A 12,733-nucleotide genomic window follows, 5' to 3' on the forward strand; every position below is an offset into this window, starting at 1 on the left:
CTTAAATGATGGAAAATATACAATATTTTTGCTCTAATTGGACTTAATTTTATACCGTATATTACAGGATTCACAATAGGGGGAAGAGTCAGAAATATTACAGACAAAAACATATGTACAAAATGAGAGACATATAGTGATTTTGCTCTTAATTCTGTCTGGGAAGAGTCGAAAAAAGAACAGCCTATGTAGTTTAGGAAGATAATCAAGTGTGGTATACATGTGCTGTAGAACTTCTCTCGACTTACTTTAGATTTTCTACAAGCGAGAATTATTTTAAAATAGGAAATCAGAACGAAGCCAATTAAGATGATTACTGAGCCATACATCCATCCATTAAAAATCCCATAGGAAATATCTAGTTTGCATCCAAGATTTACCAAGGACAGGTTTTCACAGAAAAGTTTATCTATATCATATTTGCAAATAGGGTTTTTCATAGCTACTACAATGGCCACTAAACTTGCAATAAAAGGAAACACCCAATTAAAAGACACCAGGCACAGCACAGTGAAAGGTGACATAATTCTATGATAATGTAATGGTCGACATATGGCTAAATACCTATCAATGGCCATGACACTTAAATTTGAGAATTCACCAACTGCATAGATGACAATGACTAGACCTTGAACAATACATTCTTCAAGTGAAATCCTGTTTGTTTCTGTGAGTAAATACACTAGTGCCTTGGGGTAAAACCCAGTAGTTCCACACAAGTCATTGACACACAGATTACACAAGAAAATGTACATGGGCTCATGCAGAGCTTTCTCAAAAGCAATAATCAGAATCAAAGTTGCATTCATAACAATAGTTAGAAGGTATCCAGGAAGTGCAAAAGAAAAAAATAAGATCCTGCTGGTCCAGTCCCAGTCATTCAGCGCTGTGATAGTAAGAATGTGGGAAGAGGAGATGTTTTCCATTCCTTCTCTAAATCTGCCTCCAGATCAAACCAGGCTGACACAAATAATGTTTCTCCTGTGCTCAGTTTTGTGGTATACAGTTGGAAAGCTAAAAAAATATATTAAAAATAGACTTAGCAGGAATATGTTGTAAAGTCTTGTCTTGAAGGGCTGTGAGGTTTGTTGAAGGCCTCTAAGCACCTCTTTTAGAGATCTACACTTCACTCTGCTCACGGCTGAATGAGAGAACTTTATATACAGTCAGATACACAAAACATTGTGATGATCTAATAGTCCTTTGATAATTCAGGAGTAATTATACAATGCAGGAAAAACTTTGACAATTTAGGGATTATTTATTCATTCATTCATTCATTTTCTTTTCGGCTTAGTCCCTTTATTAATCTGGGGTCGCCACAGCGGAATGAACTGCCAACTTATCCAGCATATGTTTTATGCAGCAGATGCCCTTCCAGCTGCAACCCATCACTGGGAAACACCCATACACTGTCATTCACACACATACACTAAGGACAGTTTAGCCTTCCCAATTCACCTATAGTGCATGTGTTTGGACTGTGGGGGAAACCCACACGAATACGGGGAGAACATGCAAACTCCACACAGAAATGCCAACTGATCCAGCCGAGGGGCGACCTTCTTGCTGTGAGGCAACAGTGCTACCCACTGCACCACCACGCCACCCAGGATTATATTATTATTATTAATTATTACTATTATTATAAAGATGTGATTTGTTATAAAAACTGTGTTTGTGCCCTTATCTTACAGTATATCAGATTATAGAAAATTTCTTGAAGGAAATAAAATTTCAGTCTTTTTATTTCCAAAATGTGCACTTAATTCAGCATGTCGCCTGCTTGTGAATTGATAGCGTGACTGTAATCAGAAAAATATCTGCCGCATGTAACCGTTAATGCAACTCTGCTGGTCATCTAATACAGCATTACCAGGTTTCTTGTAGTAGTAGTAGTACTAATGATTTTAACAGCCCCTGTAGCACAAACACATCTCTGTAAATGTTGTTGTTACCTGTTAAATGCTCTTTTTGACCAAGCAAATAAAAAAGCTGCTCATCTCTGAGAGAGAGCATTCGAGTTCACCTTTGCTGCTGTCAAATCACGCTTATATGTGATGCCCTCTTGATCAAAATTGACATAAACAGAGAAGCACCGCCACTCCAAACGCACAAGGAAATGGTGAGATTTTGATTAAAGATGACCAAAGCAAACTTTTTAAAAGTAGATTCGGTGTTATGGATAAATTGTTCAGCTAGAGAATAACAATGTGCACAAGCAAAATAAACATTGCAAATTTTGATTTCACGTGCACACATTCTTAAAGTGACACAGCAGCTCTTTATTCCACTAATAATCACAGACAGGCATCTACTGCAATTTTGGGTCTTATGCAATGATATTTGAAGGTGGGCATATTCTGACTGGCAAAGTTGATGGCTGGAGGTTGGTGGTGAAGGGGGTGGTTGGGTGGAGATTACATAAGTGAAGAGCGGGGGTGGGCTTATGACACCCTTGATCACAGATCGCACACATAAACAAAATTAATTTATGTATGCATGTATGAAATTATGGATGGGTGGATGAATGGATGATCTCTCCCTAGTTTGATGGTGAACAAAATATTTCCCAATATTTTAAAACGCGACATAAGATTAGTTTAGTGAAAATGTTTAGTTCAAGAAGTCAGGCCTTAAAAGGAAAATTACCGTCACTGCACTGTAAATTGTATTTTATAGAAAATATAACCTATGTGATATTTACTATTAAACTATTACAATATTTAAACCCTCTTGTGCATTTACCTCCAGTTCTTTAAACATTAGAAAGTTAATATTAAACATTTGTTTCATCATCCTTAATGCAATAATTTGAGAAATTGACTTGCTTGAACTGAGCCATGCACTCAGTTAACTTGACGTGACTGGATTCTGTACACTTATGCTTGACTGTGGGACGATATGACCTTGAGGCTTGTCGTTTGAAAGTGTGTTACTTGCCTCCATTTCTGCTTGTGTCTCCAGCTCAAAATAAAACTTATCGTTGCAATGCACCCTGACAAAGAGGAGTCAGCACAATTCTTTTTAACAGTGAATACTTGTCACATACACTAGAGATAATGATCCAATATCCTTTGATAATTCTGAAATAATTATATAATGCAAAGAGGACCTTGATGTGATGGTTTCTCTTATTGGATAACTTTATACTTCTGAACCAACTTAGAATTTCAGGAAAATGTTGGTCCATAGAAACTCTTTCAATAAAATACAGTGTGGGTGTAAAATACACTTTGGATAATAATAAACACATTATTGGCTGGTTGTGTTTTGGTTTGATATTTGTTTTTGTGAGTTTTAGTTTTATTGTTTATAGAATCCTTTACAGCTCAAATGTAATTATGATTTTAATAATGACTTTAATTATGACTTTAATAACATTAAATATGAGGCAAATATGAAGACATACGCATTTATTTTAAAATAAGTTATCATTTGACATTAATAGTAAAGCTTAACCTAAATATTAGTAAATGTACACAACATTAAATGAGCACATGCAAATAAAACTTTCATGATTGCCATGAAGTGTCACTTTGATGCATCACAACAAAAAACAATCAGCATAAAGTTATTTACAACAGTGAATGCTACAAGTTATTAATTCTTGATATCTGTAAAATACACAATATTTTAGCTCTGACTGGACGTATCTTTATACCTTATATTACAGGATTGACAAAAGGGGGAACAATGAGGATTATTGTAGACAAAATAGTATATACTACATGAGACAATATTTCTACTTTGAATTGTGTGTAGAGAGAATCAAAAAGACCAAAAGTTGTGCTTAGGAAGGTAACCAAGTGTGGTATACATGTGCTGTAGAACTTCTCTCGACTCACTTTAGATTTTCTACAAGCAATAACTATTTTAAAATAGGAAAACAGAACAAAAACAAAAAAGACACCCATGCTAATATAGACAAATCCATTAAAGACTCCTTGAAAAATGTTGTGTTTGCATGCAAGATTCAACATAAAAAGGTGTTCACAAAAAAGTTTGTTAATGTCATGTCTGCAAATAGGATACTTCAGAGGCAATGAGATTGCCATTAGACCTACAAAACAAGAAAATACCCAAATAAAAGTCACCAGGCTCAGTACAGTGAAAGGTGACATAATTCTATAATAATGTAATGGTCGACATATGGCTATGTACCTATCAACAGCTATGACACTTAAACTTGTGAATTCACCAACTGTAGATGACAAGACCTTGAACAATACATTCCTCATGAGAAATCACATTTCTTTCTGTGAGTAATTATACCAAAGCCTTGAGATAAAACCCAGTGGTTCCACACAGATCATTGACTGTGATTTGTGTGGGTTTCTCATGATTCTGGGTGATTTTTGAACCAGATAAATGACACACACTGGATAACAATTACACTTTTTACAGATTCATGGGCTATGTCCATGCAGCAACATATGTGCTATTTTAAAATTTCACTGTTTCACTGTTTTTCAAGAAATGTCTCCTTGAAAGCTGTGTGCAGCTGGAAATGTGAAAACTGGTCTAAAACTATGTAATATGTATCCCACACCACTATGTGGTGTTGTAAACAAACACAGACAGAGCTGCAGGATACATTAAAATCACAGAAGAATGCAGTGATCACACGCAAGAAGTCTGTTTTTAGCACACTGAGTGCAGACAAACAGGACAACGTGTTGAGTTTAAAAATGTTGGGTACTTGTAACTGTTAATGCATCTTTGCTGGTCATTTAGATAACACAGCATTACCAGGCTTGTTGTAATAAACTTATAAATAGACCAATTACCAACCTACGTCACACATGACGTCACACGGGTCTCTGATTGCAAAAAAACACAGACTGCAATAGTAAAGATGTCGTGTTGTGCGATAGGATGCCAAATTCGAAAATAGAAAATTAACTTTTACCATACACCACACTGCTTTAATGCTAACTGCAGACGTCTTTGGCTAAAAGGGAGCTGAATGAAGTGACGACCTTATTAAAAATGCTGGACTCTGCAGTTCTCATGTTGATTCGGGTAAGTTTATATGCTGAATCAGACACATTACTTGTTTTTGATTGCAGAAATTCTTTCAGCATAAACAGTTAAACATGATTAATTAAACTGCGGACAGTGAATGCTAAGAATTAAACGTGAAAGTGTAAGTTATTAAGGTAAACTTGGTTTTATATTCACATTCATTCAGTGACAACTTGTGACACACTCGCTATATTGTTTACCACGGCACTTTGAATATTCGATCTGAAATAACCTGCAAGTGTGACTTGAAAACAACATTAACACTGTTTATTTGACTGTGAACAATGTTGTACTTTGATAGTCATTGGCTGCTAATATGATTTCGCTATTTAGAGTTTGCAAATAATACTTTTATGAAATTATATATTATTAAGGAGAAAGTCTGAATGTGAGAATATAAAACCAACTTTACCTTTATGTGTATGTTCATATACCCTGCCATACAGGTGTAGTTCACTGTCAAAATACAGTCATTTTGCTTGTTGATGATTAATTACCCAGGCCTTGTATAGCTCCGTCTTCTTTCCTTGTCTTTGGCTAAGAAGAATCTCAGTTTTTAGCTCTACATAGTGTTGAATCTGGTCATCCTGGAGCATTATATCTTGCACATGACCACACAGAACAACATTGTTGGCATCCAAAGACTTGTAGACCTTTAACTTCTCTCTTGTAAAATCACTTGGAGCTTCAATGAGATTTTATATTTGGGGCTGGATGCTTGGTCATTTTGTCTTATCCAATATTCATTGGGAGGGTTCTATCGCAAATGGATCTGTCAGATGAACGGCGTTCACTTTAACGTTAATTTTGCCGAATCACTGTGCTTATCACTTGGTGACAAGCTGTTATAATATGCTGAAAGCATTATGTAAATAATAAATATAATGTGTAATTAATATATCTTATTTCTAAGACAACAACAAACTCTGTACCACATCAGATGTCATTCCCTCGCTGTAAATGCTAGTGCTCCCGGTTTCTTTCTGCCACCTCCCTGCGCATGCATCCTGAATGTTTACAAACATGGTAATTGATCTATAAATCTGTCATCTGCCATTGTTGCTGTTACTGGTGGTCACCTCTGGTCACATGGTATTCTGACATTGTTTCCAAAAAGTGGCATTTTGCCTATTTACATGGCTACATGCTGTTCGGGCTACATGCTGTTCGGTGGAGCCCAAACCATGATACTCCACCTTTCACTGACCTCTTTATAAACTTTTATTTCAGTCTTTTCCAAGTTTGTCAGTGAATATTTTATTTTCCATCCAACCAAACTAAATTAAACATGTTTAAGGGGTTATTTGTCCCATCGTCATTTCATAAATGGATGTCTATATGTAGTTTTTAAAATGATTAATGGTTAAGATTAGTTAAAATACTCTGGTAATCAGTTCAAGTCAATTATCAGGCCTTAATTTGGAAAATTAACTGTCACTGCACTGTAGATTATATTTCACAGAAAATATACCCTATAGGTAATTGTATGTATTACTATAACCTATAAACTATATATACACTGTTGTGCATTTACTGTCATCGCTTTATACTTTAAAAATATTATTAAACATTACAAAACAAGTAAAATTTGAAAACATTTATTTATATAAATACTTGCAGACATAAACTATTTATTTTTTACTGTTGCTTGCGTTGACCTGATCCTTAGCAGGAATTGAGGCATTTTGTCTTTGCTTGCTTCTCCAGCTCAAAAAACTGTGATCATTGCCATTGAGAATGAATTATTATTGCAATGCATCAAGACACTAAAAGCAGTCAGCACTAAAACAGTGAATATTAGTCACACACTAGTCATAATCATAATTGATAACAGTCCTTTAATAATTCAGAAATAATTATATAGTGCAAAGATTGCATTGAGGTAATGTTTCTCTTTTAAACAAATGTATCCTTCTGTATAACCAGAACCAGGTTTAATCTGTTTCAGAAATCATTTCAGGAAAATCTTCACAAAAACGTTTCAATTAAAATGCAAGTTTTGTGTGAAATACACCTTGTATAATAATGAGAGATGTAGTATTTGTCTGGTTGTGTTCTGGTTTGATATCCGTTTTTATTTTCTTGAGTTTCGGTATGATGTTCTTAGTATCCTTTACAGCTCAACTATATAAAAGTTTACCGTGTTAATGCATGTTACACAGCCTTGCTTGTTTTAAAAACATTAAAAAGTTGATAAATGCAACGACAACATTTATTTTAATATGTTCATAATCTATCATTTCACATTAATAGTAAGGCTTAAATCAAATGTTAATAAATTTTAAACAATACATGCATTATATAACATTAAACACAAACACTTTTTAATGCGGTTCTAAATAAATGTCTCATGATTGCCATGAATGTTCACTGTGATGCATCATAACAAAACCAGTCAGCACTTACAAGTTATTAATCCTTGATCTTCTGAAAATATACAATATTTTAGCTCTGATTGGACCTAACTTTATACCATATATTACAGGATTGACAATAGGGGGAACAGTCAGGTTTATTATAGACAAAAAAGTATATACTACATGAGACAGTGTTTCTACTTTAAACTCTGTGCAGAGAGCATCAGAAAGACCACAGGTTGTGTTAAGAAAGGTAATCAAGTGTGGTATACATGTGCTGTAGAACTTCTCTCGATTTACTTTAGATTTTCTACAAGCGAGAATTATTTTAAAATAGGAAAACAGAACAAAAACAAAAAAGACACCCATGCTAATATAGACAAATCCATTAAAGACTCCTTGAAAAATGTCTTGTTTGCATGCAAGATTCAGCAAGGACAGGTTTTCACAGAAAAGCCTATTAATTTCATGTCTGCAAAAAGGATACTTCAAAGTCAATGAAATTGACATTGCACCTAAAGAACAAGGAAATACCCAAATAAAAGTCACCAGGCTCAGTACAGTGAAAGGTGACATAATACTATGATAATGTAATGGTCGACATATGGCTATGTACCTATCAACAGCCATGACACTTAAATTTGTGAATTCACCAATTGCATAGACTATGATGACAAGACCTTGAACAATACATTCCTTATGAGAAATCACATTTCTTTCTGTGAGTAAATATGCCAAAGCCTTGGGATAAAACCCAGTGGTTCCACACAGATCATTGACACATAGATTACACAAGAAAATGTACATGGGGTCATGCAGAGTTTTCTCAAATGCAATAATCAGAATCAAGGTGGCATTCATAACAATAGTCAGCAGGTAACAAGGAAGCGCAAAAGAAAAAAGTAAGATCCTGCTGGTCCAGTCCCAGTCATTCAGAGCCGTGACAGTGAGAATGTGGGAAGAGGAGATGTTTTCCATTCCTTCTCCAAATCTGACTCAACAATCACTGAAAAACTGACAAATAATCAAGTGTTTCTCTGCTGTTCACTTTTGTGTATTTTATGTTATACTGTTGGAAAACTACAAATAATTAAAAAAAGACACATAAGCAATGATGTGAAGCCCATGTATGTTGTAAAGCCCTTAAAGTGACAAAAGCAACAAATGGTCTTGTCTTGAAGGCTTGTAAGGTTTGGAGAAGGCCTCTGAACAGCTCTTTTAGAGATCCACCTTTCACTCTGCTCACGGCTGAATGAGAGCACTTTATATACAGTCAGATACGCAAAACATTGTGATGATCTAATAGTCCTTTGATAATAAAGAAAAATTATACAATGCAAAGATATCCATGACAGTTTCTACTGGACTTTATTGTTGCAATAGCATATCACCTACTGTTTTTTTGTTGTTGTTGTTATTAGTTGTGAAATCTAGCAGTTTATGAGTAAAAATATTTTTCAAAATAAATTTTACTCTTCCAGTGCAATAGTTATTGATAAACAGAAATCTCACCGGTTGAGTGTTTGCGTAAAACTGTAATATTTAATTATTCATATAATGACCTATATTTATTGTATGTGAAGTACATAAGCTGATTTTGAAGTATTGTTATGTTTTTATACACAATCATATTTTCACTCTTAGTTTCATCGAGTTTATACTGAGACATTATCTAAAAAAAAATATCAACTAAAACAATATTTAAAACCTTGGATGTGTCACATTTGCTTTTGTTGTCTGCTAAATATGTATAATAGATTGTATTATCATCACAATAAAAAATTTTTTTGATCTCCAGTTAGCAACGAGATGGAGTAGACGTGTGCCTTTTTCCCCCTATTCTATAACCAACCCAGGCTTATTCTGAAAACGTACCTCCACGGACGTTTCTGGAGACCACGAAATACGTCCCGGCGGCACATTTTTCTGCAGTTTTTGTTTTCGCAAATCCGCCAGAGGTCGCCTTATACGCTCTTTGAGATCTCAAATTTCCCTCGCGAGTGCCATTTGCGCCTGCTGCTCTCGCGTAAACTCACCAGAGGCCGCTGTCGACTCACTTTTGGACAGACTTTCTGACTGACTGAGCGAACGATCGGCTGACCCACCCTCCCCCTTCCCTAAACCCAACCAATTTTATCAATTGACCTGCCCAACCACTTCCCTGAACCCAACCAACATGTTTAAAAAACAATCCAAAAAAAAAAGTCCTCGTCTGACTTTTTTTTTTTTACCACATTCTCACCCTGCCACTCGCTTGTTTGTTTTATATTTTGGATTCTGTTTTTGTCTTACCTGCTTTCTGGAACCGTTCTTCACCGGACTTGAACCCCGTCTTCGTGGTCATCTCCTCTCTGCATCTCAAATCCGCCGACGGATGTGGCGCGCTAACGGGACAAACTGGCTGCAGCCGGAATGCTGTCCATATGGAGGTAAGCGGTCAGCTGGTAATCGCGAAAAGGAACGGCGACACAACTCCCCGTACCGTTTGTTTAAAGAAATTAAATGCAGCCATACGTACCTCCGCCTACATAATTCGCTGTCTCCAGAAACGTCCGCAGGGCTACGTTTTCAGAATGAGCCTGTGTTGCCTATAACTATATATACAAAATAGCTAAACGACGTATAAACAACAGTATTTATTAAGGATGGCATCTAAATCCGTGAAAACATCCAAGAAAGAAGCTAACGCAAAAGCTGAAACACCTGCGGCAACAGGTGACGTGAACATGGAGGCTCTGTCAGATTTGCTGAAAGATCATATAACGGCCTTGTCGGCAGAGTTCAAAACGGCGATTTCAACATTAAAAGCGAAACTTGACTGTGTTCAAGCCATGGTATCCGGTCATGGACAGAGACTTGCCACGTTAGAATCTCATGCAGAGCCGTTGGATAATCGAGTGGAACGGCTTGAAGCTTCTCTCTCAGCAGTAACAGAGAGCAACGCAAAGTTACAAGCCAAAACTGCTCATCTAGAAGCACGGAGCAGAAGAAACAACCAGGGGCGTCGCTAGACCCAATTTACTGGGGCACTTGCCCCAGTAAAAATCTCCAGTGCCCCAGTAAATGCATTGAGATGTGATTTATTTCAAATGCATGTGTATTTATTAAGAGTGGTAATTCTGAAATAAAGACATTATTCTCTATGTGCAACCGAACCAACGCTGGTGAAAGCAATGTAGTTTAATCAAAAAGCAAACTGACGCATCTCCGCGTGTGCGCAGAGAAATTGCGCCTCTCTGTGTGTGCGCCTCTCTCACGTGCTGCTCTTCTGCCGGTGCGAGTCCCGGTAGTTAACATACGCGCCAAAAAAGCAGGCTGCTTACTTGTCACGTGCCGCTCATGCGTTGTAAAACCAGCGTAACAGCCTTTTTTGTTTAGCTAGTCGACAAAACTAAAGTTTAAACAATATGATGGTGATCTTACTAAGCATGGCTCCTGATTTTTTTGTATGAAGCAAAAAGTAGGGATGAGGAGTCAGGGAGGTAAAGACTTAACGAACCTAATTCTCTGCCATATGTCAAGTCTAAGACAACTGATAATTCTATAAAACATCTTTTTTATTTTATTGAATTGTCTATAGAATTTCATTCAAATGAAATTGATATTTATGTGTAAGGGCCCATCTATTTTTCCTATGACGGAACTAACAGCATGGGTGAAGGTTAAATGCATGTAAGCCTTTTAGCACATGTGAAAAGAAATATTTTTATTCATTAAGATTTATTTTAATTTGTTTCCAACTCCGAATTTTAATCTGACTCCAATTTATAATAATTTTAGATTTATCTAATTCATGCTGATCACCTTATAGGTTGTGATTCGGTCTAATTTAGATTGATTAACCTAATAAATCCTTATTCTCAAGTAATGGTTCATCGTTTACCCAAAGTCGCTTAGAGTCAGTATGCTGGCCAGTTACATCTGCTCACGGACACATCCTCGCCAGTTCCGATTCTTAGCCGATAAGCTAATTTCCTTTAATTAATAATAGGCCGCCCCATGCTTGCTCGTACTTAAAGGAAGTTTGATTTAGCCCCCTAGATTATATCATACTAAGTCAGTGATTGTCAGAAATCATCAGGTCTCTAATGCTGTGCCTATGCTCCATCCATTGAGCCTGAATGTATGACAAATCCTTGTCGTAGGCTGCGGAAACATCAGCCTAAACAATCTACTAGATTTAAAAGATTTCAGGCGATATTAAAGTTAAACAAGAATTTTACATTTATTTGTCAGGCAAAGATTTTCCATTTCAATATACATAACTAAACAAAATAAGCCAATCAAGATTGTACAACATCAATTATTCGAAGATACATTTAAGTTAGAGATTAATACCTGACCGTGTAGAAATACATTGCAGCATATAAGTCCTGATGCAGAGCTCAGAGACTCACAAACTGCAATGGGGTATCCTGCCTACAGAATCCCACAGACACTTCTGCACCCTTTGCCTAAATACTCAAATCATCATAAATTCAAGACAATAAAAGCTTCACCAAGACTCTTGCCTGGTCATGAGTTGATGCAAAGACCATTTTCCCTGGAGTGGAGCATCTGGCAAAGATCTTATCAAAGTTAAAACCCAAATTAACTGATATAAGGGAGATTGTAAAATATTACAGTGAAATTAAGACCACTTTACCAATCACACAGAGACATTTAAAATGACACCAAACATGAATATAAAGCCACAAGATACACCATATTAAAAACTTAAACATTCTGTGTGGAATGTGAGTGAGCTGCTCTGGTGGAGAAGGTAAACTCCAGGGCAAAGAGGGGGGCTCAGGATGCATGATCGAGACAACCCGAACAACTGGTTTCCTAGCTGATCTTCTTCTCAGATTAGAAAGTTTATTGTTTTAGTGCTTGACCATTCTCATGGTCTTGTCTCGTGTGGAGCTTCATAACCGTTTTCAGGGTTTAATATTATGGAGAGATATAGCCATCCTTACAGCAGTAAAATTGAGCTAGTTAAAAATACAAACACATCACAAAAAAAGAAAATGACTTGCCAATAATGTATTAAAGTCAAAGTTTTAATATAGGTTTCTCCCAGAAGGTGGTGTCATGATGGTATTGCTTTAATATTCATTTTCTCTTCTGAATTTCAGTGTTGTTATTGCTAATAGCACCCTGTACAACTCAGCTGTATTTATAATTACCTATACTGTAATAATGCATCGTCATTTCATAAATGTATGTCTATATGTAGTTTTTAAAATGATTAATGGTTAAGATTAGTTAAAATACTCTGGTAATCAGTTCAAGTCAATTATCAGGCCTTAATTTGGAAAATTAACTGTCACTACATTGTAGATTATATTTCAAAGAAAATATACCCA

At 36.0% G+C, this 12,733-nt stretch overlaps 2 protein-coding genes and 1 pseudogene across 2 annotated transcripts in view; all 3 read right to left on the minus strand.

The window, feature by feature from the left end:
* or61c3 (odorant receptor, family 61, subfamily C, member 3) overlaps window positions 1-926 on the minus strand; it is a 942-nt gene extending 16 nt beyond the window's left edge. The window contains exon 1 of the mRNA XM_056447168.1: window positions 1-926. This exon is cut by the window's left edge and continues 16 nt beyond it. Within this exon, the coding sequence (XP_056303143.1) occupies window positions 1-926 (926 nt within the window).
* Window positions 927-3,593: 2,667 nt separating this feature from the next.
* Window positions 3,594-6,151, minus strand: LOC130215026 (olfactory receptor-like protein OLF4; annotated as a pseudogene).
* Window positions 6,152-7,430: 1,279 nt separating this feature from the next.
* On the minus strand, window positions 7,431-8,363 carry LOC130215227 (olfactory receptor-like protein OLF4). The gene has a single exon (XM_056447140.1). It carries the CDS (start codon window positions 8,361-8,363, stop codon window positions 7,431-7,433), a length of 933 nt encoding a protein of 310 aa, XP_056303115.1.
* Window positions 8,364-12,733: the final 4,370 nt, after the last annotated feature.

This window comes from Danio aesculapii, chromosome 21 (assembly GCF_903798145.1).
Source record: "Danio aesculapii chromosome 21, fDanAes4.1, whole genome shotgun sequence".
NCBI lineage: Eukaryota > Metazoa > Chordata > Actinopteri > Cypriniformes > Danionidae > Danio > Danio aesculapii.